The 27,290-nt window shown below is 42.9% G+C and overlaps 1 protein-coding gene across 6 annotated transcripts in view; it reads left to right on the forward strand.

The window, feature by feature from the left end:
* STN1 (STN1 subunit of CST complex) overlaps window positions 1–27,290 on the forward strand; it is a 64,112-nt gene that overhangs the window by 24,637 nt on the left and 12,185 nt on the right. For 5 of the 6 annotated variants that reach the window (XM_074959412.1, XM_074959410.1, XM_074959408.1 and 2 more), the window contains 5 exons: window positions 5,551–5,646; window positions 11,211–11,282; window positions 13,993–14,151; window positions 16,663–16,774; window positions 19,378–19,546. In XM_074959412.1, the coding sequence (XP_074815513.1) occupies window positions 5,551–5,646; window positions 11,211–11,282; window positions 13,993–14,151; window positions 16,663–16,774; window positions 19,378–19,546 (608 nt within the window). Of the gene's footprint in view, window positions 1–5,550; window positions 5,647–11,210; window positions 11,283–13,992; window positions 14,159–16,662; window positions 16,775–19,377; window positions 19,547–27,290 lie in introns of all 6 variants that reach the window. The other variant, XM_074959413.1, reaches the window with a different exon arrangement.

The raw sequence follows: 27,290 nt of genomic DNA on the forward strand, positions 1-27,290 counted from the left end.
GTACTGTATGGAATGATCCTGCACTGGCCACTAAATGATCTAATAAGTCTTTTTTCCAGGTCTAACTGCTAGGATTCTAGGAAACCATGATTAATCCCTTAGAACAACACTGGGGAAAACATGTAAACCCAGCCAGCTTCTCTCCTGTTGTATATGGTGACATGAAGGCTGAAAACCACCCAGATAAAAGCAGCAATTGTGATGCCCCAGAGGCCTTGAAATGAGAGTGGGTGTCAAACGCAACAACACAATGTAATTACAGCATGGAAGTGAGCCTCTTTTCCGTGTTAAAGTGCAGCTAGCCAGATTATTGACTCTGCAATGTGACAGCACCTTATCAACAAGAAAGGGAAGCTATGAATAGTATAAAAGCAGGTTCACTAGCAGCAGTCATTAAAGATGCTGTGATTTTGTACTGCTCAGTTAAAGATACAGGGCTCCAGTTTTTAACAAAACTTTTAAGATCCCTGACCCTAAAGAGGTCAGAGGGTAGTTCCACATGTACGTCCTATCCATTATACCTCTATTCAGACAGTCTTTGTAATGGGGACAAGGTGATGACCAGGCTACACACTATATAACTGTATATACAGGCTATATTCTGTATAACTAGACACTCCCTTCTTCCTGTACCTCAGCAACTTTTTCTAGAAGCACAGGCCAAAGTTCTGTCTCTTAAAGACTTCTCAGAAAGCATTACACAGAGTTAAATCTTAGGGTTGTAGTATGTAAAACCCAATAAATGGATATTAATAATTTCCAGGGAATTTTGAAAGAGTGTTCTGTTTTGCTCAGAAAGAGTAAACATGGTGCACTCAAAACCTTGTAAATAGGTTTTTGGATACTATGCATAACTTTTAAACAAAGATACTAAACAGTACATCTACTGGTATTTCATATACTGACTTTCCTCCTTTTGTTTCTGTAAAAAACATTCAAATACAGGTTTTCAGCATAACATTTTCTATACTTCAGTGCACGCACATCAAAACATGTCTCCTCTGATTGTGAGTGATTTCTCAGTCTTTATAGTGTGACCATAGTATGGAATGTGTGTCATCTGGACTTTGCAGCGTTTGAGAGATGGCAGAACTTCAGTCCTTTCAAACACTTCAGAACCCTGTCAGGGGATCTCCACAATCACCACCATTCCAGCCTCTGATTTACTAGATCACTGGTTCTCTCACTTGGTGGTGAAGCAGAAGACTGTAGCCTGTATCCAAAGAGGGGCAGAGACTGAGGCCCAATTCTCACAGCAGACAGATACATCTCTTGGTCCTGCATAGGTCAGCCACTGACAGTCTACAGGGCTGTCTGTAACTCTTATATTTATAAACCCTCCCCCCCACACACACACACACGCTCCAGCTCAGCTGTCTGAGAGTGACCCACCCAGTTGGGCTGTTCACAGTGAACACATGATATACAGCCTCCAAACAGCTGTTAAATGCATCAAGTCACTGCCAGACCCTGTTCTGGAAACTTCTGGGTCCTTCTGAGTCCTGGGGGTGATTAGGGACAGGGGTTTCTGGAGGGGGTGGTCAGGGAACAAGGAATGGGGGGGGAGGCCAAAGCAAGTTCGATATAACGCGGTCTCACCTATAATATGGTGAGATTTTTTTTGTCTCCCGAGGACCGCGTTATATCGGGGTAGAGGTGTATATTGGCACATGAAGAGAAGGGAGTTACCTCATAAGTGGAGAACCAGTGTTGACAGGGCCAATTTGATCAGGGTGGATGTAGTCCACTCCCAATAATTGAGGAGGAGGTGTCAATTTCCAGAGAGGGAAAGCTGCTTTTGTAGTGAGCCAGCCACTCCCAGTCCCTATTCAAGCCCGAATTAATGGTGTTAAATTTGCAAATGCATCTTAGTTCTGTAGTTTCTCTTTGAAGTCTGTTTCTGCGTGGACTCCTCCTGACAGTCGAAATGACAGACTGGACTTCTACATGGAGTGCTTCCTCAGACGAGCACAGGCTGAAATTGTAAACAAACAGCATCACTTGCCCCATAACCTCAACCATACAGAACGCAACGCCATCCACAGCCTCAGAAACAACTCTGACATTATAATCAAAGGGGCTGACAAAGGAGGTGCTGTAGTCATAATGAACAGGTCGGATTATGAACAGGCAACTCTCCAACACCACATTCTACAGGCCACTATCCTCTGATCCCACTGAGGAGTACCAAAAGAAACTACACCATTTGCTCAAGAAACTCCCTGCTATAGCACAGGAACAAATCTACACAGACACGCCCGTCTAGGGGTATTCTATCTGCTACCCAAGATCCATAAACCTGGAAACCCTGGATGCCTCATCATCTCAGGCATTGACACTCTTACAGCAGGATTATCTGGCTATTTGGACTCTCTTCCTCAGACCCTACGCTACCAGCACTCCTAGCTGTCTTCAAGACACCACTGACTGCCTGCGGAAACTACAATGCATTGGTGATCTTCCTGAAAACACCATCCTGGCCACCATGGATGTAGAGGCTCTTAACACCAATATTTCACATGAGGATGGACTACGAGCTGTCAAGAACAGTATCCCTGATGAGGCCACGACACACCTGGTGGCTGAGCTTTGTGACTTTGTCCTCACCCACAACCATTTCAGATTTAGGGACAACTTATACCTTCAGGTCAGTGGTACTGCTTTGGGTACCCGCATGGGCCCACAGTATGCCAACATTTTTATGGCTGACTTAGAACAATGCTTCCTCAGCTCTCGTCCCCTAGCGCCCCTCCTCTCCTTGCGCTACATTGATGACATCTTCATCATATGGACCCACGGGAAGGAGGCCCTTGAATTCCACCTGGATTTCAACAGTTTCCACCCTCCCCACCCCCCCACCCACCCACACACACTCAGCCTGGACCAGTCCACACGAGATCCACTTCCTGGACTACAATGCAAATAAGCGATGGTCACATAAACACCACCCTATACCAGAAACCTACTGACCGCTATTCTTACCTACATGCCTCCAGCTTCCATCCAGGACACATCACACGATCCATTGTCTACAGCCAAGCCGTAAGATACAACCAAATTTGCTCCAATCCCTCAGACAGAGACAAACACCTACAAGATCTTTATCAAGCATTCTTAAAACTACAATACCCACCTGGGGAAGTGAGGAAACAGATTGACAGAGTGAGACGGGTACCCAGAAGTGACCTCACTACAGGACAGGCCCAACAAGGAAAATAAAAACACCACTGGCCATCACATACAGCCCCCAGCTAAAACCTCTCCAGTACATCATCAACGATCTAGAACCTATCCTGGAAAAGGATCCCACACTCTCACAGACCTTGGGAGACAGGCCAGTCCTCGCTTACAGACAGTCCCCCAACCTGAAGCAAATACTCACCCGCAACTACACACCACACCACAGAAACTCTAACCCAGGAACCAATCCCTGTTACAAACCTCGTTGCCTACTCTGTCCCCATATCAACTCTAGCAACACCAGCAGAGGACCCAACCATATCAGCCACACCATCAGGGACTCATTCACCTGCACATCTACTAATGTTATATATGCCATCGTGTGCCAGCAATGCCCCTCTGCCATGTACATTGGCCAAACTGGACAGTCTCTACGTAAAAGAATAAATGGACACAAATCGGACATCAGGATTGGTAACATACAAAAGCCAGTAGGAGAACACTTCGATCTTCCTGGACATTCTATAAGAGATTTAAAAGTAGCCATACTTGAACAAAAAAACTTCAGAAACAGACTTCAAAGAGAAACTGCAGAACTAAAATGCATTTGCAAATTTAACACCATTAATCTGGGCTTGAATAGGGACTGGGGGTGGCTGGCTCACTACAAAAGCAGCTTTGCCTCTCCTGGAATTGACACCTCCTCATCAATTATTGGGAGTGGACTACATCCACCCTGATCGAATTGGCCCTGTCAACACTGGTTCTCCACTTGTGAGGTAACTCCCTTCTCTTCATGTGTCAATATATAATATCTGCATCTGTAATTTTCACTCCATGCATCTGAAGAAGTGGGTTTTTTTACCCACGAAAGCTTATGCCCAAAGAAGTCTGTTAGTCTTTAAGGGGCCACCGGACTCCCTGTTGTTTTTGTGGATACAGACTAACACGGCTACCCCCTGATACTTGAGTCCTGTAAATGTTTCCCACTCTAGCCCTGATCTGCAGGTGCACAACAAATATACTCAGCTCTGAGATCACAGTAGTGGGTAATTCTTCAACACATGTTGTGAGCTTTTATCAGCACAACTTCCACATAAGAACTATGTGGCTAAACACTTGTGCAATACCTTGAAAACTTGCCTGTGATTCAGTAATGCGAAGAAGTTAATTCCAGGCCCATTTAAGGTTATTGAAGACCTGTTCAGGCTATGTCTCTGGCTATGTAGGATAGGATATTTTAGGGTTATAATCAGTTTTTGATTTTTTTTTTCTAAATTCTGCACATTAAACTGACCTCCTGACTTGTGTGTGTGCATTAAAATATCCCATGTCTTCCTTCATAAGGTTAGGGATTTGCCCTGGTGTCTTGAGTCAAAATTTTCCCTCTCCAATTCCGAGTTTTATTCAGTATATTAGTTGCCAGCTGTCCACATCATATGGGTCTGCATCTCAGTGGGGCTGAAATCTTTTGAAATTGAAGATAATATATGCATTTAAAATAATTAGCAGTCCAAGTAATTTTAAATCTCTTGAATTATCTTCTCTCCTTTCTACATAGTGTGTTGCTCTGATGGTATGAGCACTAATGCATTCTGTGGTTGTATATATGGTATATCACATCAGTGTTTACTTTAGTATTTTTAGTTTTGTTTCTCGATAAAGGTATTGGGTGGTCACAGTGGCCTCTGTATTTCCCAAGTGAATGCTGGGCAGAAGCTGACAAAAGGACTTTGAGGTTTCTCAGACACATTTTGATACTCAATAGCGTTGTCAAAGTCTATTTCATAGAAGCACAGAAATGAAGTCTTGAAGGGATATTTTATGGGGGACTGGTTGAAGTGGTTAAATGGGCCAGGAGTTTCCCCTGATACCTGCATCTTGTGCTTCAGAATCTAAGTTGTCTATTTTAAATGGTCCCTTCCTTAGCCCTTTTGATTGTGAAAATAGCCTTAAAAATGTAGAAGAGTCAGTAATATCTGCCTCAATCTGCAGACAGCCTCAAACAGAAGTACGGGGAGAAGTATAAACTGTTCATATTTATTTAAAAGGACATTTACTCTGAAGCCTAATGATGACAAATAAAATCACATTTAACTATTTTGCTGCTAGTCAAAATATTCAAGAAAGGAGAGAGATGATCAAATTATGAAGAGCTGCAGTGTCTGACTACAAAATACAAAACTATTGACATCTCCTTTTAGCATAGTAAGTGGGTGGAACTAGTACTCTGCTTCCGTGTACTCAGTGAATTCATTAAAAGAACAAGAGGATCCTCTTTCTAATGACGTGAATGGCTAACCAACGTAGAACTCCTGCAAGCAGTATTCGGTCACACTTAACAGAAATGTTCTGTGTCTTTCTCCATAGGTATATTCTTTTATAATGGGCATCCAATAAGACAGGTGGATGTGGTTGGGACAGTGGTTCTAACAAAAGAACGAGATGCCTTCTATAACTATGGAGGTAAGAAGAGTTTTGTTTCTTAGCATTTCTTGGACTCCAACCTTTGTAACCATTAGAACCTAGAAGTTGTCTCATTGGTTTGGACCATTGTCTGTTCTTGAAAAGACACTTTTTCTTGATTATACTTTTCACTGTTTTATAACACATTTCAGATGAAGATTTCAAAGCACTTTAAAAAGGCAGGAAAGTATTATCCCTGTTTTACATGTGGGGAAGCTGAAGAGGCATGATTAAGTACTATTGATTTGCTGTGTGGCCTTGAGTGAGTCAGAGCGGGGAATAGAATCCAGGAATACAGACTCTTGATCTTAACTTGTATGCAAAACTCTTATCAAATGTAAATTGATCTAATGGTTTTTGCAAAGGGGAAGTCACTTCCCTTTTCTCCTTACTAGCTTGAAGGGATCCCTTCTAATTGTTTTGCCCCCATGTCTTAGGGCCAGAGTTTTAAAGGTATTTAGGTGTGCAAAAATGCAGATAGGTGTCTAGTGGAATTTTCCCATTGGCAGTTAGGTGGCTGGGAGCTTTTGAAAATCCTACTGGGTGCCTATTTGCATTTTTAGTACCAAATAGCTTTACAAAACTGGGCCTTAGCCATCATCCTGTTTTGCAAAGATACGCTAATTGGGATTCTGAATCCACCCATGCTGTTTACTGGCCTGAAAGGCTGCTGTTCAATGAGACGAGTCACTTGCTCTCTACCTCACTAGTAATAGAATATTGATGCTTCCCCAGTGCAGCAGTACGTGCCTTCATCCACAAGGAGCTTCTCCCCTCCGCTCCAGCTTCTCCCAAACGTCAGACGTTTTCACTAACTAGCTTTTTTTTTTTTTTTCTTTAACTCCCCTGCCAGGCCCTTGTACTAAATTGGAATTTCTGCTGTAAAGGGCACACTGGAATAGTGATGGCACATCAGGTTGGCTGAGGCACCTGGGAAGAGAAAGGGAGGGATGAAACAGTGGTTATGGCATATGCCTGGGACTGGGGAGATCAAGATCCAGTTCCCTGCCCTGTATGAGTTTGGGTGAGTCACTTTAATCTCCTGTGCCTCTATTCCCCATCTGTAAAATGTGGATTATAACACTTCCTGCCTTGTAGGGGTGTTGTGAGGAGAGATTAGATTGTGAAATACTCAGATGCTACGGTAATAGGGGCCATATAAATACCTCAAATAAGAGGTGGAAGGATGATCCATGGTGAAAGTGAAGTCAGAAACCTAATGATATCTTGTATTGGACTAAATACTAAAGTGTCTCCTGTGTTTAGATTGTCTGTCTGTCTGTCTGTCTCTGGTTTTGGCAAGCAGTTGGTATGGTTGGATGCTGCTGCAGTATAATAATAAAAGGATCTGAGTTTGCAAGAACGTTTGAAGGGAAGTGGGGTTCCACATATTGGTCTAAGATAGCTCAAGACGTCTGACCAGTGCAGGATACCGAGGGGAAAAAACCAAAAGAACCTAAGAGAATTTGTGGACTTAAGGTCTCAGATGCTAGATCAACAGGGTTGAATGGAGCTATCATCTAGCCTGCTCTCCTACTTTTTTGCATCCAACTTGTCTCCTGTTTTGTTCAACAGTTCTTGGTTTAGCTTTCAGGATACCTGCCAAGCTGCCCCTCCCTGTCCTGTTCTCAGCCTCAGTCAGGCTGACTCCACCAGTGTAAATTATAACTTCTTCGTTTCCTGCTCATAACTTTTTACATCTCTCAGCTAAACAGTCTCTGATTGGTGTGGCAGGGAGCAAGTATTGCATCAGCTGTAGTGCCTCATACTATTCAGCAGTCAATCTCCTCCCATCTGTTTTTAAAGATGACCTGCAAAGGGTAAATGTCCTTGTATTTTTGACTTTCTGATATATAAAGAAGACCTGAAAGATATTTTTCCCATCTCTTCCCTTGAACACACACATCTGTTTCTGCTTGGATTTTCTATTTATTCATTCATTCATTAGAAATCTAAGTCTTTTCTGCCATGGAAGACTATAGTGACTGAAGAACTTGTGGTGAAATAAGAAAAGGATGAAGTCTGGTCAACAGAGAGGGAAAATAAATTCTATCTACTTTCTTGTTAACTACTATCGAACATCAGTATATAGTGAACATTTAGGAGAATGGATGTCTGTGATTAAAGTTCAGAACCTCCCACCCCTTCTATTAAAGTGAGAACTCTCTATATGCATCTTTAAGGCTTCCAAGTAGTCTTTTAGCAAAACCAAGCTTGACTAGACTTGCTGATATTTCTAGACTTGAAGGAAAAAAAAAACAGAACAAAATACTTGAGACAATGCAAAGCCATTTTTTTCTTTGGCCTGCTGGCTTGACCCCCTGTAAAACTCACCAGTTTGGTTTTGGGCAGCAGGTTCAAGCTTGGGGAAAACTGAGAACAAAGAATTTCTAGCTGGATTTAAACCAGGACCTTGACAGAGGCAGGGAGAGCTAGGGGAACCCAGACTCCAGAGGCTAGGGTTTCTGGTAACTTAGACCTGCCTATGGCTTCTGTCAAGGGATGGCAAGACTTTAGGTAAGAGAGACGTGTGTAGACCTTGCACTGTTTTTAAAATCCTTTTACTCATTAACCATAGAAACAAAGCATGATGTAACAATACTTGTGTCTTTGTGTCACTATAATCCATTGGTCCTGAAGAGAAGTACTGAAGATATCCTAGAGGTCCAGCTGGGTTCAGTAATTGGAGTCAGTCTGCAGGGTCTTGTAGCTTAGGACCTGGTCCAAGAGTGGGAGAATCATGGGATTCTGCCCTGAGTGTGCCTACATTTGATCTGGGAGGCGTGATTCCTAGCTTGCATAGGCATACCTGCGCTAGCTCTGTTTAAGCTAGTGTACTAAAAATAGCAGTGTAGCTGGGGTAGCCTAAATGGCAGCTTGGGCACACTGCTTGAATACATACCCAGGGGGCCCAGATGGGTATGTACTTAGACAGCGAGCCTGTGTCACCGCCCAGGCTACCCTGGCTTCACTGCTATCTTTAGCGTGCTGTCTCAAGCACAGCTAGCATGGTACTGTATGTCTACACAAGCTGGGAATGGTGCCTCCAAGCTGAAATGTAGAGGTACCCTCTGAGGGATGACGCATGAAGCCTAAGATCTGAGGAAGGTGCCCTCGGAGGCCAGAGAGTTGCAACTAGTCCTGAATTGTGACACTTGCATTGCTAGGACAGGATCTTTGTGCGCTACTCTCTTATTTATTAAATAGTTTATTTCAAGGAAATCGATGGGTGTTGGCTGGACAAGTTCCTTCAAACAGTTTTGTTTTATCTTGATCTATATGGAACAATAAAATCATCTGGTGGTTTGTTTTTTGACTTCTCTTTCTCACCAGTTCATTGCCAATGGTAAGACTATAGTAGGTAGTATCGTCTGTCTTACCTGTAGGACACCGCGGCTTTTCCTCATTGTATGAAGTCTCCCTCTGTACAGGAAATGATAAGAGCATTGCCTGTGAAGTCAGATACTAGTGCTGATACAGTTAGAGGTACTAGCTATCTTGGTGAGTTAAATCTGTGCATTATCCATGGTATGATATACATTCTAGCACTGATATGGTGATGCTTTCCCATTTAAGGGTAGGCGTGAAGTTTATACTGGTACACCTTAATATAATAAATTCATAGATTTTAAGATAATAAGGGACCATTAGATCACCTAGTCTGCTCTCCTGTGTTTCACAAACCTTGAAATTTCACCCAGTTACTGCTGTATTCATCCCAATAACTTGTGCTTGACTAAAGCTTATCTGCCAGAAAGGCATCCAGTCTTAAGATGGAGTATCAACCACTTCCTTGATAGTTTCTTCCAGCAGTTAATTACCCTGATTGTTAAAAAATTGTCTCTCACTTCTAATATGAATTTGTCTGGCTTCAGCTTCCAGTCATTGGTTTTTATTCTGTCTTTTCTGCTAGATTTAAGAACCTTTTAGTGCCTGGTGTGTTCTGCCTGAGAAGGTGCTGAAACATTGTAGTGAAGTCACCTCTTGATCTCTTTACTTTGTCACCCATTGATGGCACATAAGCAGAATATTTGGTGCCAAGATATTTGAGCAGTCGGAACAACAGTGGAGGAGATTTTTCAAAGGCACATATGGCAGCTAGGTCAACTCTCTTTGAAAGAGCTAGGCAACTCTCTTTGAAAGTCAGTGGTAGTTAGGGCCTTCACTACTGTTTGTGCTTTTGAAAAATCTCCTCCCCAAATACGTGGCTGGATTTGTGAGGGTCATCTCTTTCACTTTGCAGTTCTGTGACTTAGTCCTTCTGAGAATCTTAAAGTACTTTAAAAACATTGAATTAAGCCTTGCTGCACACCTTAAAATGGGTAAATAGCCCCATTTGCTGACTTGGGGCATGGAGGGGGAGTGAGGCACAGAGATAAAGGCTAAAACTTAGAATTCAGGGGGGATCTGTGAGTGCTCAGCATTCTGTAAATCAGACCACTTGTTTCTGTGCTTAAATATAGATATAGGGGCCAAACTCTAGGAACCCAGCTCTGTAAATCTTGGCCTACGTGACTTGCCCAAGGTCACGGTAGAATTGTGTTTGTCAGGATCAGAACCTGTATATCTCAGTACCATTCCTTAACCCTAAGACCATCTTTCTGCCTCAGGTCTGACAGCTCTATTTCTGACCTTTTTTTAAAAAAAAATGTGGAATGGGGGTAGGGGAAGAAGAATTTTATTGAGAACATTGGTGTGTCCTCTGCTGTGATTGAGAGACTACCTAGTTTCATCGTGGTTAGTTGAAGAGGAGTGGGAGTCAGGCTCCCCGAAGCGTATTTCTCACTGCGGCTGTCTTGCTGTGTAACCCTGGACAACTCAAACCAGCATTCTCCAAAGTGGCCTCTGATTCTGAGAGCCTCAATTTTTTTGGATGCCCAACTTGAGATATAGGGCTGGAGGTGCCAAGCACTGTGGTGATAAAAAATATGGATGCTCAGCACTCCTGAAAATCAGACCCATGCTGCCTTGAGTTGACCACTCAAAATCAGAAGCTACTTTTGAAAATGTTAGTTTAAACCCCTTTCTGCTTCCATTAACTTCATTTTTATATATAATATAGTGCAATAGTACCTAGAGGCATTGAATCATGATTGTACTAGGTGCTGTACATACACACACAAAGATGTGGTCCTGGTCCCAAAGAATTTACAGTTTTAATGTTAAAGGGTAGTAATACTTGCCTACATCATGTGGGTTTTGTAAGTCCTAATTAATATAAGATATCCTAAGATGAAAGGGGCCATAGATGTGCAGAATATGGTAGGTGAGTTTTGTTTCAGTGTGTTATGATTTTACTTAAAACATTTGAGTTAACATTTACAGTGCAGTTTTCAACAGATGGTGAGAGAGGATGCTGCAAAAGTCTAAACTGAGGACTACTTTTGGCATGTGATTCAGAATAAGATGAAGTATTATAGTATTTAGAAAAATAATGCAAATAACTTGTCCAAATAACTTGAGCCAAAGGGGTACTGACAAAATAAGTAGGGCTGTGCTGTGTGTTAAGATCTCTTGGAATGCCAAGACCACTTGTTTCCTTGATTACTGCAATTCTCTTACAGTGGATGACGGTACTGGGGTCATAAACTGCATCTGCTGGAAAAATCCCAGGGAAGCAGAATGGCCTTTGTCAGGTAATGTATGAGTACATAACACTTTTCAGCTATGACTTAATAACACTGCAATTTGTGTCGGTTTTTTTTCAGATCGGATGATGATTTATCAAGTCAACACAATAGCAAATTGCATTCACAGGCACAAAGAATATTTACAAGTACATCCTATCGCCTGGGCTGCTTTGAGATACTTACCCCGTAACATAACTTCTCCCTATACAGTCATCTTGTGCTGTTACTAATGGTGATGCCAACAATAACATTGCATCCATGACCATTAGTACCTTTGTTTATCAGAGTGATGTAGTGTTTCAGTTCGACAGTACAAAGAATTTTCTTCCCATTGTGTGACCTCATCTGGTAAAAAAAAATATCCTGGAAACTTGCCATTTGTTACAGCTGCAATTTCCAAACTGAACCAGTTGACTTCTGTGGCCTGTTCTGTTTTTTCTCTGATACATCAGCGTGTGTACCCTCAGTTTTTCAGTTTGTGTGGATATTTGTTTTTCCTGCTCCCACATGCATGTGACCATCATTCACTGTCTTGAAAATAGCACATAACCACCTGAAAACATGAAGGAAATAGTTCAGTGAGCTGGACTGTTCCAAATCTGCAAAAAAGTGGTGATGCAGTCCTTGCAGATCAGTGGTAGTGAAATACTTTACTTATGTCTGGCTTTTTTTCCTAAGGCATTTCCCCCCCTTGCTACTCCCTTAACTGTTTTACACTCAGATTAGGGGTGTGGCAAAGTCCATTCAAGTCTTATACTGAGTTCAAGAGGCTCTGGATCAGACACATTTATAACCCTTGAGGTCAGTTATACATTTGGGGGGGGGAGGGGGCAAATTCTCTGCTGGAGTAAATGGATGGAAAACTTTTGAAGTCAGTGGAACTGTGCCCATTTACATCAGTAGAGAATTTGGTCCTGTGTGTTTAACAGAGCTGATTTTAATGCATGTGTCACTCCCAAATAAGTATATCAAGGTAAAGCATTAATTTCCAAAATGTAATACCGCAATAAGGCCGCCAAGTTTCATCTGGAAGGTTTATTAGTCTGTGTTCATTCTGAGCATATTTGACAAAAGGGTAGCAGCACCATTTGCTAACCTGATCTATATTCTTCGAATAATCTCTTTCCATTGGTAAAATAACTTATAATTTATAAAACCATCTGTTGAAAGGAACAGGCAGACTCTTTTCCAGCCTGCTGCAGCCATGATTGTAGCTGCCAGGATCATGCTTTAGGTTTCAAACAATTAAGGAATCAGCTTGACTCTCAAGCAAAGGTGTTACATAAATGTGAAGATCTGTCAAGATGCATTCACATCATTACAGGCACAAAATGGCACCACACGAATACTTTTGTGTTACCTCAGATGACTCAGGCTTTCACTTCTATATGAAAGCTCTGCTGATTTTGCTCAGCCTAACAGTCTGGAAGGGATGCCCAATTTACAATTAAAATCTTTGTTTTTTATCACAGTTCAGGGTATGTTCCTGGTGAGAAAGTCAGATGTGTTTTTCCATGAGGAACAATACCTGAATGGTTTTAAAAAACAAATATGTAAATGCAGAGCCTTAAACTAAAGACTGACACGTCTGGGATGTGCTGCCTGGGAACTCCAATGCTGCCGAGCATGCTGCCCTCTTTAATAACGCAGGAAAATAATTAGGAATAGTTGAAATTAATTAGTGATATTTAAGTTTTAGTTTAATAGTTAGTTTCCCATCTCCTTTTTCCTTTTGAAAAAAGAAATTCCTCTTTACACTTCAAACAACCGATTCACCTGCCTAAGATTTATCCCAAGCCCCATGGGAAAACACAAGAGGCTGTCTTAAATACTTTAGACATCAGGCACGCGTTAATATTGTACCTGGACACAACACAGCCCTTTCAAAAATCCCCCCAACTTTTTGTTTCCACAACCAAATGTTCCAAGGGCTCTGCAATATCCACACAGACGATCGAAATGGATCTCCAATTGTATCCATACATGTTATCAACAGCACAAAACAGAACCCCCACCAGGGATCAGCGCCCATTCAACAAGATCAGTGTCTACCTCAATAGCTTTCTTAAATAATGTACCAGTGGTAGACCTATGCAGAGCAGCCACCTGGGCCTCTGAACACACGTTTACGAACCATTATGCAATTACTCAAGGTTCAAGCTCAGACACAATGCTAGGTCTCCTGGTGCTAGCCTCCACTATGCATACAACTCCGAAGCCCCTTCCATCCACACGAGGGTGCTGCTCTTCAGTCACATAAGTGGTGCACCCACAGGGACAGCCTTTGAAGAAGAGAAGATTACTCACTCTGTGCAGTAGCTGAGGTTCTTCAAGATGTGTGTCCCTCTGTGTGCTCCACTACCCACCCTCCTCCCCTTTACTTTGGAGTTCGCAGTATGGACTCTACTGTAGAGAAGGAACAGAGGGCGTCGGGTCGCGCATGCGCTCGATCAGGCTCCACCAGCTCCGCGAGACAATCGCTGCACATGCATGACCCAGACGGACACTGCTACCGAAAATCTCCAATCAACAGTGATGGACGCACTGACATCTGAGGTGGAGCACCCACAGGGGGACACATCTTGAACCTCAGCTATTGCACAGGATCAGTAACCTTGTCGTAGCTGATCTTCTCTGTTAACTCTGCCTTGAAATTGTGACAAGGAAAGCATCATTCTATGACTTATCTCTGATTTCCCAACATCTTTTGAATCAGGACTAGACACATCTTGCAGCAGTGATCTTGCTGAACAGATGAAGAAGCTCCAGGAAGAGGTGCTCCAGAAAACCAAACTGGAAATTGGGGATGTTGTCTGGGTCCGAGGTCATATCCGAATCTACAGAGAGCAGCGAGAAATTCAGGCCTCCACCTATTGTGAGCAGTATGTTTGTTTCTCTTAAAAAAACAAAACACAACACTTAAGTGAACTTGTGACAAGATCACAGTGCTGATATTAAGTTATTAGCTTCTCTTCCGCTTTATCTAAGAGCATTTCATACATCCTATGTTTTATATGATTTCTGATCTAATACTTCTGCATTGTAATTCTTGGGATCAAACTGAACGTGTTTTTAATAAGCAACATAATATTAGTTCCATGGTACAGTTCATTGAGCAACACGTCTCTTCTTTGTAGGTGTTCTAAAACAGTGATTCTCAACCAGGGGTACACAGAGGTCTTACAAGGGGTACATCAACTCATCTAGATATTTGCCTAGTTTTACAACAGTCTACATAAAAAGCACTAGCAAAGTCAGTACATACTAAAATTTAATAGAGACAATGACTTGTTTATACTTCTCTGTATACTATACACTGAAAAGTAAGTACACTGTTTGTATTCCAATTGATTTATTATATAATTATATCATAAAAATGAGAAAGCAAGCAATTTTTCAGTAATAGCGTGCTATGCACTTTTGTATTTTTATGTCTGATTTTGTAAGCAAATAATTTTTAAGTGAGGTGAAATTTTGTGGTACACAAGACAAATCAGATTCCTGAAAGGTGTACAGTAGTCTGGAAAGGTTGAGAGCCACTGTTCTAAAAAAAAAAAAAAACACATACAATTTATTCTTGAAGATAACCATAATGCGTATAAGGATGCTATCCAGATACTGTGACTTTTGTTATGGTGGTTTCAGTATTCAACTTCGGTTTTCTTTGAGTTGAGAAAAGGACTGTCCTAAAGTGTTGCAATGTGAATTGTGTATCATTTACACTGCATTTCACCCAGAGCAACATCACTTTGGAAAAACTGGTGACAGTTGTCACAACCTGGTCCAGTCACATTCTCTAGACAGACACTAATTTGTTGTAATGGGATCCAACTGCTCAATCCCATATGCTGAGAAGCCACCTGTGTGTGGATAGTGACTGGTCACAGTTCCTAGTTCTGGACCCTGGAACAAGTGCCACAGCCCTCCCAAGGCCCCCAGTTGTTTAGACATGTTCCCCTTCCCCCCACCCCAGAGTTCATGTGGCTGTGAGAGCTCTGGTTTCCTGCATCCTTCAGGGATCACATGACAGTAAAGCATGGAAACACAGGCTTAGCAAAGGAATTTCTTAGACTGACACTCTCACACTCACTCTCCTTACTCTTAGAAAGCACAGGAGAGTTACAGATGAATCGAAAACCAAGCTACTGAATGGAATCCTTTTCTGTCTGATCCCAGCCCCTTTTGTGAGTCTCTGTATTTGATTCATGTCCATTAGGGAGGCAAGGTCCCTTCTTCTGGGCAAGGGCAGCAGAGCCTGCCCAAAAGTGGCGGTGGGGAAGCCTGGGGCCAGGGCCCCCCGCCCCTCCTCTTTTGCCTGAGGCCCCACTCCCAGCCAAGCTGGAAGCTGGAGCGGGCCGGGAGGACAGGAGGGTCCACGGCTATGTACAGCTGCCTGTGTGCTGTGCACGGCTCTTATCTGGACCTGGCTCCCATTGGCGGGGGCTGCAGCCCGGCCATGGTAAAAGCCACGTGGGCAGCTGTGGGGTGGTGTGGACCCTCCTGCCCTGGGCGGGGGGGCCCCTGCGGGATGGGGACATAAGCCGGGGGCTGCTCTCGACTCTCCCCACCCCCACCCCACCTGAGGCAGGTGGAAGGTCCATGGCCCCCACAGCTGCCCAGGCTCCCCTGCCGGGCTATAGCTGCCGGCTTGGCTGGGAGGGACGGAGGTGGGACTCCACCGAAGTGAATAGGCCAGGTCCCCACCTTTCAAAAAGTGGGAGGACCATGGCTCCCTGGCCCCACCTATTCCCATGCCTCTGTTTCTGGGTCTTCTGTTTGACTCAGAGAAGCACATCTTTTAAAACAGTCTCTGCCCTTCTGTCAGATGGGCAAATGGGGAAACTGCAGCTCTTCAAGCCATGTGCTCAGGTTAGGGAGGAATCCAGCTCCCCTTTCTCCCCAAACAGGTTTCTGTGCAGAGACTACCTGCAAGGCCTTACAGCTAGTAACTCATTGTTCCACCTCTGGAGGGTCATTCAATGCTGATGACCTCTTAGCTCCTCCCTACACGTCAGCTTCCTGCTATCTAATGGGTGATCCAATTCAGAGTGACTGTAATAAGTGCAAACAGTGTTCATAAAACCAATTCAAAATTGGACACACCCATTCCCCAAACTATCACAACAATCATTTGCTTTTTTGCAAGGTAAAAAGCACTTCGTTTATGGTAAAAAGAACTTTTGGTTAAGTTAACATAAAACATTTTTTTTCTTTATAGTAGAATAGCAGAGAACAAAATGTGCCAGCTATGTTTGGCATGAGAAACTCTCTTGTGCTCCTCCAGTTTATATGTAGCAGCTCAGCTGTGCTCATCTAGTGAATTAATATCGAAACCCTGGTCATGGTTTGTTTGTTTGTTTGTTTGTTTTTCTCCATATCCTTGCAGATAAAGTGGATGATCCTATGTGTGAGGTTCAGATTTCAAGGATGTTAGAGCTCCCATGCCTCTATAGAGAAGTTTATGATAAGCCTTTCAAAATCCCGGAGGAGGCACCGAGGTAAACAGGACACTTATGTTGGTGTCCAGTCTAGGTGTGAAATACCCACAGCCCTTAGCAGAAGTTAATGTGAATCTCCATCGGGGAGATGAATGTCATGGTAACCAGATTAAAAGCAAAGCATGTTGTGCAGTGTGCTGTTGCACTGGAAAAGGCTGGAAATACTTTGGAAGCAGTGTACCCAGCATTTAGGGCAGGGGGAAAAAGTTGGATAGCCTCCTCTGATTAACAAAATTTTGACTGGCTGTAAGGAGCTGCCCTGTAGATTTTCATGGCCAAGGTCTTTTGTGGTGGGAGACCAAAACAGGAAATTAGAAGACATCTCCCATCAACCCCACCTCCATGCATCTGCATCCTCGCCCCACCTCTACCCATACATACCTAAAAGTATGAACTAATTTCTTTGGAGGGTACAGCCCTTTGACACAATATTCTTTGCTACAGCCACTGATGTGGTACAGCAAATGTGAGAGTCTGTAAAAACAGTTAGTGAGGAATATGGACTATTCCTGAATGTGATGAAAACAAAATGCATATGCGTTGACACAGTTAACGAAAACAGGATGCAAGTGGGCATGATGATTAACGGAGAAGTTGTAGAGGCAGCAGATTAATTTAATTATCTGGGATCATATATATCCAGCCAGAGAGGCTGTTCCAAGGAAGAAAACTAAGGATTGGCTCGCTAAACTATGGCCTCCCTTAAGTGTGGAAAAAATGTGGCATCTCAAAATGTATAAAGGTCTGACTGGTGAAAAGCCTAACTTTCTCCATAGAGATTTATGGATGTAAATCATGGGAAGTTTTTCTGCTCACAGGAAAAAAATGTAAGCTTTTGAAATGTGGTGCTGGCAAAGGCTCTTGCATATCTCCTGGATGGGGGGGAGGGGAGGAGAAGACAAATATCTGTGTTCAAAATATTATTGGAGAGAAGCAGACCCTAATGTTGAAAATCAACAGATGCAAACTTATGTTCTTTGGTCATATTAGGCATAGAGATAGAAATAACCTTTAAAAAGTTATTATGGAAGGCATGGTGGAGGGTTGTTATAGGGGATGACCAGCAAGGAGATGGATGGACAGTGGGTGGCAGATCACTGGAAAGTCAGCTGCTGCGTGCTTGCAGTTAGTGATGGATTGTGAAGATTTCTGAGAATTCTGCTATAATGTCACCAATATTCAGACATAAATCCATTTATTCATGTTCTTACAGCTCTTTAGAAATTTTGAAAGAGGGGAAGCATGTGTATGTGTCAGTCACACCCAGGACTTGTCTATGCTACAGATGTTTGCTGGCATAGCTATGCTGGGAGTCCCCTGGTTGGAGAGGCAGCATAAGCCGACAAGATTTTTTCAGCCAGCATAGTTGAACAACACTAGATATGCCAAGACAAGCTCTCTTCTATTGGCAGAGGTGCATGTACACCTGGGGGTGAGGGGTTGCTCCCAGTGCAATGCTGTGTCAAAAAGCTAATCACTATTCCTCTGCCTATACATTCAAGGATAGGAATGGGAGGTATTTTACTTGTGGTGGTCATTTTTTTAACGTTGAGGGTGGTTAACCATTAGAACAAACTGCCAAGGAGCTTGATGGACTCTCCATCTCTCTTGAAGTCTTCAAGTCAAGACTAAGTGCCCTTCTAGAAGAGAATCTTCAGCTAGATGCAAGTTATTGGAATGCATACAGGGCTAGCTAGGTGAAACTTAATGGCCTGTGATATACAGGAGGTCAGACTAGATGATTTGATGGTCCTTCTGGTCTTGAACTCTGCGAATATTTTGTGATCAGCCTAGCTCTCTCAACTGGTGTAAAGCTCCTTTTTCTAGCCCTGATGGGTTGAAAGAGAGCAGATATTTAGATCTGTCTCTGGTCCAGGAATGAATGTCATCCTGTGACTCAGATCTGCGTAACTTTGGGGGTAGACATTCCTCATTTTGGTTTTGTGGATTGGGTGTGGAGGGAGAGTAAAGGAGAAAATAGTGTTTTTCTAGCAGAGTTAGGTGGGAAAATGACAACTTGTAATTCTTCCCCCAAGTTTAAGATGTTAGTAGTACCTGTGAGGAAAATATAGGTTAGCAAGCAGAAAGAAGGTGCAAAATGAATACAATTTGTCACATAAGTTTTCCTACTCTGAGTGAGCATGTATATAAATGGTCAAGATTTTCAACAATGGATGCCTAAACAAGTAGCTGGATCTCAAAAGTGCTGAGCACTCAGCAGCTTCCATTGACTAGAATCAGAAGCTTTATTCCATTAGAAAGCTATGAATCCCCCTTTCCAATGGTCTGAGATCTTTGTTTCTTGACACCGTAGATCATGAGAGATCAGACCTTAAAATCACAACATTACTATATCGCCTGTCTTCTATGGGAGCTGCCAGATACTCGGCACACATGAAAATCAAGCTGTTTATTTCAGAGCCTAAATAAGGATGTAGGGGTGAGATTTTTCAAGAGCACCTAAATGAATGAAGTACACAAGTCCTATTGGCTTCGGCACATTTGAAAATCCCACCCTCTGAGCTGAACTTTAGGTGCCTGTTTTTGAAAAATTTGGCTATGTACTTTTTTTGTCTTGTGACCAAAGCTTTGTATCCCTATAGTGCCCCAGGTGGTCTGAACCTTAGGAGCTCAATTGACTTGCTGAGCGAGAAAGTTAAAGACTTCTTATTGGAGAACAGAATTCAGACCTTTTACCAACAGGAGCTGGAAACAGTCAACAATTTGGTGTCACTGGCCAGTCAGCCTGTGTCCAGGACTGACTCTCAGCTGGTAAGTGCAGTAACTTTTGACTTTTGAGTGTTGAGTAGGGAAAATGCTTGCTAGCAGATTTGTGCAAGTGGACATGTATTGGGTTTTCAACCATCTCTACACATTTAGGTGCCAGTTCCTGATCTTTAGCTGTAGGCATGAATTATTGACAGTACCTGGGAAGCTCTGTAACTTCAGACATTTAAAATGGGGCTGGAGAACCGAGGGGAAAACTCTATTTTAGGGAACAATATTATGCTAGCTGCAGGGGTGTACTACATAATCTAATAATTGCTCTGTTCAAACTCTAACTTTCATAAATCTGTGAAAACTAGATACACAGTGGAAATAACCGTGTATGAGATCTCTTGAAGGCACTGCAGCAGTTTGTGGGACAGGCCTGGGTAGTGCTGAACTTGTTCAAGGAGAGACAAATGAAGCACAATATATTAAAATAGGTTTAAACTTACAAAGGAGTGGGTGGACATCTGCTTCCTATTACAAGTTCTCCTTGTTGGACCTCTCCAGTTGTGCAAGGCCAGGGTTGTGGGATGGAGCGGAGATCAGAAGCCTAGATATAATTGGAGTCAGCTGTACATAAAGAAACTGAGAAAAGGGACACTTTCCAATAATATGCTAGTATGGTCTCTGGTTCTCATTCTGATGCTGGCTAAATGGTAAAATGCATGTGTATCATGCTGAAAATGTTATGATATTGAGATAAAAATCACAGGCCAGATTCTCAACTGGTGAAAATTGGTGTCTCTCCATTGAAGTTAATGGACTATACTAATTTACATGAATTGAGGCTCTGGCCCATATACATATTAGTAATACAGCTAAGGATTTAATTATATAACAGCTGAGAGTATTAAACCTGATTATTAGTAAAGTTGATTCACTTTTGCATTTCACTGTCCCTAGATGAGGAAAACTGCATTGATAGGTTTCACTTTCTGGTTCTGGTGTGCTAGAATAATACTCTGGCTTTAGATTTGCAACACTGTAGAGGGACATTTAAATCTGAAAAAACTTCTTCATTGAATTCAAATAATAATGAAAACTACCTCCCACAGTTTTGTAAACTGCTTCCTAGTGGTTGCTTCCTGGAGACCATTTATTTTCTTTTGTCCTCTTTTTTTATTAAAGGAGCTTTTGCTGTTGTAGTATTTTTAACAAAGCAAAGAGGAATGAATATTAACAGGAGGCCTGACAGTCTGTGGTCGAGAAACCAGTACAAGAACGTCAAAGACAGGATTGGGCATAAACTTTTTCCAAACCAGCTAAAAATAATTCAAACTGAAAGTCCATAACCATCTGGATTATAGAAAAGAATGATCATTTTGACTAAGGATGAAAAGTTCCATCATGAAGTCACAGCATTCATAGAAGGAACAGAATAAATGGTTTACAAAAGCCATTCAGAGTACAGAAAGGTGTGTGTGTGTGTACAGTGTGTGTGTGTGTGTGTGTGTATATATATATACAGTGCTCATTACAGTGCAGTCCTGATCGGGGAGGAGAAGGAGTTGCAATGGGTACTACCATAATATAAATCCCTGTTGCTGCAGCTCTTGGTGCAAGTGGCTTTTATAAATCCAAGGAAGTCAGATACCCAGTCATTCCTCCTGAAAAACAGCATTTTTCCCATATGCCTTTCACCATTAATCCACCTTACAAAGTGTGTGTTTGTAAAAAGGAAAACCTGCAATTGTTATGTAATGTACCATCTTCAAACCTGCTCCTGCTAATGCCCATTTGTAAGAGTACTAGATTGCCCATCTACTCAGTCATTGGACAGTGTCCATTTCTTGTAACTTATAAAGGGCTGAGTGGTCCTCAACAAAATAAGTCCAATGGGCCTGACTCTCCATTGTCCTGGCAACCATTTGCACTAGTGCCAAGTGGCTATAAAGCCACTATAGAAGTGATATATATTTTGGTAATGTCTTACATCAACTTGGCACCAGCGCAAATGGTTACAGAAGGGACAGGGCAAGAGAGAATTGCGTCTAATATTTGAATATGGAGTTAAAGGGTTATACAAAGATGCCCAAAATGTAAATCTACCAAGCACACCCTGATAAATGATACTTGTTTACTATTTGCACTTAATGTAGACAATATAAGACTTGGTTAGATTTTGATATATAGTCGGTTTCTTTTGGTGATTCTCATTCTCTAACACAAGGTTGCACTGTTTAGAATGTTAAAGACTGAAAGGGGTTAGGTTTAAAAAATGTGTTTATTTAATATACTGATATTCATATTGGCTCTTGCTAACAACATTGTTTTAAAAAAACTTGGGGACCTTCCCCCCATAAGCGGTGCCCCTGCTGTTTGAGTGATATCACTTCCCCCATCAGTTGTTGAGGGAAAAAAGTGAGTTTCAAAAATAGACAAGATAAATACTGCAGTGAGGATTACAAAGCAGGAAGTAGAGACAAATGTTGCCCAGTATTTAGCATGACCATGAAGACCCCAAGTCCACCTAAGAGTGCTACTGTGTTTGACAGATGAACGAGAATTTGGTTCTTCTTTGAATGAAAATTATATATAAACTTTATCCATCCAGTTCCTGAACTGGAATAAATAGCTCCTCGGTGTGGCTCGCAACCAAGTGGCCACAGTTGTATCCTACCCTGTGGTTTAGTTTCCTGAGTTAAGCAGTTTTCTTTGTACTTCCTCCATTATGAAGCTGTACAGTGTGCTCTTGTAATAACACCATCCCACTTGGTAATATGTCACTAGTTTGGACGGCTCTTTTGGAATTGTGCTTTCCAGATCTGTCTGTTTATACTTTCCTTGGTCTGATTATAACCTCAAGGTCAACAGGGACAAATACTTAGAACAAGGAATTTAAAATGCTGTTTATATTTACTCCAGGCCTGGGTTTCTAGCGTGTCCTGCTTCATGCATACGCTTGATACTAATGTGCTTGTCTATCAGCTTCCTGGCATAGATTTATGTCTCCCTGTGGAGATAGTAGTGCAGATATGATAACAAGATGACATTAGGCCTGACAAGCAAGTCTCTTTTACTGAACTTGTCACCCACTCTAAGCCCAGGCTCAAGCACCATGTGAAAAGTAAAGAGAAGTTGATACAAACAATACCACGTGCCATTATACCAGGATACTTTAATACTCCCAGGTTTGCTGTGTCTCCAACACTCTTCCCAAGCAGAGAGGATAATTCGTGCACCACCTCACACCTTGACCTGTTGTTGCTTGGATAACTTTTTTGAAAGGCATAAGGTGAGAATAATTGGCTACACAAATTCCAGCCTGTGGTGCAATATGAGGCCACTCGGCTGGGAGGATGCGATTTAAAGCACAAAATTGACAGACTTGGATTCTATTGTTGGCTCTGTCACAAGCTCCATGTGTGACCCAGGGAAGTCGTTATTTAAACTCTGCCTCTGTTTCCCATGTGTAGAATAGGGATAGTGGCCTAAACTTACAAAAGTGACTGGCGATTTTGGATGCCTCCATTTTTAGGCATTCAACTGACATATTGTAAAGGGGCCTGATCTTCAGATCCCTGTGTTCTTAGCACTTTTTTGAAATCTGACCTCTTTTTAATATGTCTCAAGTTGAGCACCCTAAAACCGAGGAACCCAAAATCTAGTCACTTTGACAATGTAGCCCAGTAATCTCGCCTAACTCATGTGGAAACTGTGAGGATTAAAAATTTGATCCAAAGCCCACAGAAGTCAATAGGATTCTTTTTCAGGTGCTTTAGATCAGGCTGTAAATCACTAATGTTTATAAAATGCCTTGAAATCCTCTGATGTGCTGCTCTATAGAGGATAAAGTATTATTAGATGAGCCGTTTTGCAGGACTTCACAGTGTTAACAGCCACCTTTTATTTCTCCAGTTGTCAAGCCTTCGTTCTGCTTCAGGAGGAGGGGCAGGAATGTGATGTGATATGCAGGGTTACCTGCCCACAGATTCCTTGTCTGATTTGTTATTTGTTATAACCTCGTACACGCACACAACTGTACAGTTGTACAGTTGGTGTGCTTGTACCAGAGAAGACTCAATCCCTGCCTATAAGAGCTTAGTCCAGTGGCTCAAATGGGATACTATACAGCCCAATACCAAAAGGTGTATGGTCACTGTAGTTGTAATGTTTTGTGGAATAGGCATGAGGTGTCTTTGGAAGACAAGAGCTGAAGGGTTTGAATGTGCATTGAGAGGCTTATTCCAAGCAGCCTGAATGGCATGAAACAAAGCACAGTCTGGAATAGGAGTAAGGCCATTATCTTTGAAAACTCATGGCAATCGGGGGAGGTCCCGGACGACTGGAAAAAGGCTAATGCAGTGCCCATCTTTATAAAAGGGAAGAAGGTGGATCCGGGAAACTACAGGCCAGTCAGTCTCACCTCAGTCCCTGGAAAAATCATGGAGCAGGTCCTCAAGGAATCAATTCTGAAGCACTTAGAGGAAAGGAAAGTGATCAGGAACAGTCAGCTTGGATTCACCAAGGGCAAGTCATGCCTGACTAATCTAATTGCCTTCTATGAGGAGATAACTGGCTCTGTGGATGAGGGGAAAGCAGTAGACATGTTATTCCTTGACTTTAGCAAAGCTTTTGATATGGTCTCCCACAGTATTCTTGCCAGCAAGTTCAAGAAGTATGGGCTGGATGAATGGACTATAAGGTGGATAGAAAGCTGGCTAAATCGTCAGGCTCAACGGGTAGTGATCAATGGCTCCATGTCTAGTTGGCAACCGGTATCAAGCGGAGTGCCCCAAGGGTCAGTCTTGGAGCCGGTTTTGTTCAATATCTTCATTAATGATCTGGAGGATGGCGTGGATTGCACCCTCAGCAAGTTTGCAGATGACACTAAACTGAGAGGAGCGGTAGATATGCTGGAGGGTAGGGATAGGATACAGAGGGCCCTAGACAAATTAGAGGATTGGGCCAAAAGAAATCTGATGAGGTTCAACAAGGACAAGTGCAGAGTCCTGCACTTAGGACGGAAGAATCCCATGCACCGCTACAGACTAGGGACCGAATGGCTCGGCAGCAGTTCTGCAGAAAAGGACCTAGGGGTTATGGTGGACGAGAAGCTGGATATGAGTCAACAGTGTTCCCTTGTTGCCAAGAAGGCCAATGGCATTTTGGGCTGTATAAGTAGGGGCATTGCCAGCAGATCGAGGGACGTGATCGTTCCCCTCTATTCGACACTGGTGAGGCCTCATCTGGGTACTGTGTCCAGTTTTGGGCCCTACACTACAAGAAGGATGTGGAAAAATTGGAAAACGTCCAGCGGAGGGCAACAAAAATGATTAGGGGACTGGAACACATGACTTATGGGGAGAGGCTGAGGGAACTGGGATTGTTTAGTCTGCAGAAGAGAAGAGTGAGGGGGAATTTGATAGCTGCTTTCAGCTACCTGAAAGGGGGTTCCAAAGAGGATGGATCTAGACTGTTCTCCGTGGTAGCAGATGACAAAACAAGGAGTAATGGTCTCAAGTTGCAGTGGGGCAGGTTTAGGTTGAATATTAGGAATAACTTTTTCACTAGAAGGGTGGTGAAGCAGTGGAATGCATTACCTAGGGAGGTGGTGGAATCTCCTTCCTTTTGAGGTTTTTAAGGTCAGGCTTGATAAAGCCCTGGCTGGGATGATTTAGTTGGGGATTGGTCCTGCTTTGAGCAGGGGGTTGGACTAGATGACCTCCTGAGGTCCCTTCCAACCCTGATATTCTGTGATTCTATGAAAGCCTATAGGAGAGACACCTGGATGGTGGGTTGGAGGAGGTGAGGCCACAGATACAGGCAAGAGAGGTCTTAGGGGTTACTTTGAAAGTGAAGTTCCTTTTTGTGGAAGACCGTAGAAGGGACCGGGGGAAGCAAAATAGAAGGGGCTTTTGGCAGAGGTGTCTGAGATTGACTGGAAGGTCAGCAACAAAGGAGGCGTTTGCAGTAACGAAGAAAATTACCAAACCATGAACTAAGTCTAAAGGTGAAGAGGAAGGGACACATTCTGGGACACTTTATAGAGAAAAATGGCTGATTCCTTCCTGTTTCTGAGTTCCCCTGTAATTTTCTGTGCCAATGCCCTTCTATCATCCCGGGGGCCTACCAAGTCCCCTGGAAGGGCGGCTGTCCCAGGGAATACCTGTTGTTGTTGTAGGCCTGTTCAAAGTGTGTCAAAGAGGCTTCGATAAGCAGGAACTGTTGCTTTTTTTTCTTTCATTCCAAAGCCTGTTTCTGTTTGTTCAATCTCTCGCCACACATCCTTAATAATTCTCTTTCAGTATCCATCCAAGCTAAGCCATGTGTCAGCTTACAGAGAGCATGTTCCTAATTATCTCCCTCTGATGGGATCTCAGTATTAGAGCAAACTGAATAATTATCACACTCCTTTGGAGATTTTTCTCTCTCTCTCTCTCTCTGATTCCCTGATTCATTGCTTTCACATTAAAAATTGATTAGCACCTTGCAAGAGGCAATTGCTTTGCTAGCAGTTTCTCCTGCTGTTGAAGGTTTATTCCAGCATCTCGAAGGGGAACATTTCTTCCTTTTTGTGGAGAGGTGCGTGTGTGTGCATGTGTGGAGAGGGGAAGCTGTGCTTTCCTGTGAGAGCCCTAATAATTGCCCAATCTCCCTTATTTCACTCTCAAACCCATCCATCCAGACCTCGGATAAAAAAGTCACTAAGGGCTTGTCTTCGCTACCAGGGAGATCGATGCTGCTGCAATCGATGCAGTGGATATCAATTTAGTGGGTCCAGTGAAGACCCTCTAAATCGATGGCAGAGCGCTCTCTTGTCGACCCTGGTACTCCAGCTCTCCAAGAAGAGTAAGGGAAGTCAACTGAAGAGTGTCTTCTGTCGACGCAGCGCAGTGAAGACACTGGGGTAAGTCGACCTAAGCTATGTCGACTCCAGCTACGTTATTCACATAGCTGGAGTAGTGTAACTTAGGTCAACTTCCCCTGGTAGTGAGGACAAGCCCTTGATGTGCTTCCTCAGTTGGCCAGAAGGGTCGCTGTAAATCAAAGCAAGTTTCTTTCTATGCCCAAAAAAGGAGCCACATTGTGAACACCATGCTTCCAGCCGGTAAGGGCATGAGAGACGGGTCACTGAAACAGTCTGCTTGCATAAAATGATGTTGTCTGAAAGAGAGAAGGGACGGGAATGATGGGTTTGGCAGGATGGAAAGTGAGGTGCTCCTAGAGAAGAGTAGATAGTGGTCTTGCCTTTTCCTGCCTATGCAGCACACTCTTCTCTCCTACCCCCATTTACTTTCCCTCCCTTACTTGGTATCATCCATTTATTCCACTCCACTTACTGTCCTTCCATTCTTTTAGCCCTCCCTACTCCCTCACTTGCTCTGCTCTTCCTGACTCTCACCATATTCCCTTCACTCCCTATCCACGTCTTCCTCTGCGAATCCCATCACTTTCTACATTGTAAAAAGAAAAAAGAAAAGGAGTACTTGTGGCACCTTAGAGACTAACCAGTTTATTTGAGCATGAGCTTTCGTGAGCTACAGCTCACTTCATCGGATGCTGCATCCGATGAAGTGAGCTGTAGCTCACGAAAGCTCATGCTCAAATAAACTGGTTAGTCTCTAAGGTGCCACAAGTACTCCTTTTCTTTTTTCTTTTTACGAATACAGACTAACACGGCTGTTACTCTGAAAACTTTCTACATTGTCAGTATAGATCCCTCAATTCTAGGTCTCCTCTTCACTCCACAAGCCCCTGACTTCTGTTTTTTGTTCTTCTTGCTGCCATGTTCTTTCTCTCC

Source organism: Natator depressus, chromosome 7, assembly GCF_965152275.1.
Source record: "Natator depressus isolate rNatDep1 chromosome 7, rNatDep2.hap1, whole genome shotgun sequence".
NCBI classification, from domain to species: domain Eukaryota; kingdom Metazoa; phylum Chordata; order Testudines; family Cheloniidae; genus Natator; species Natator depressus.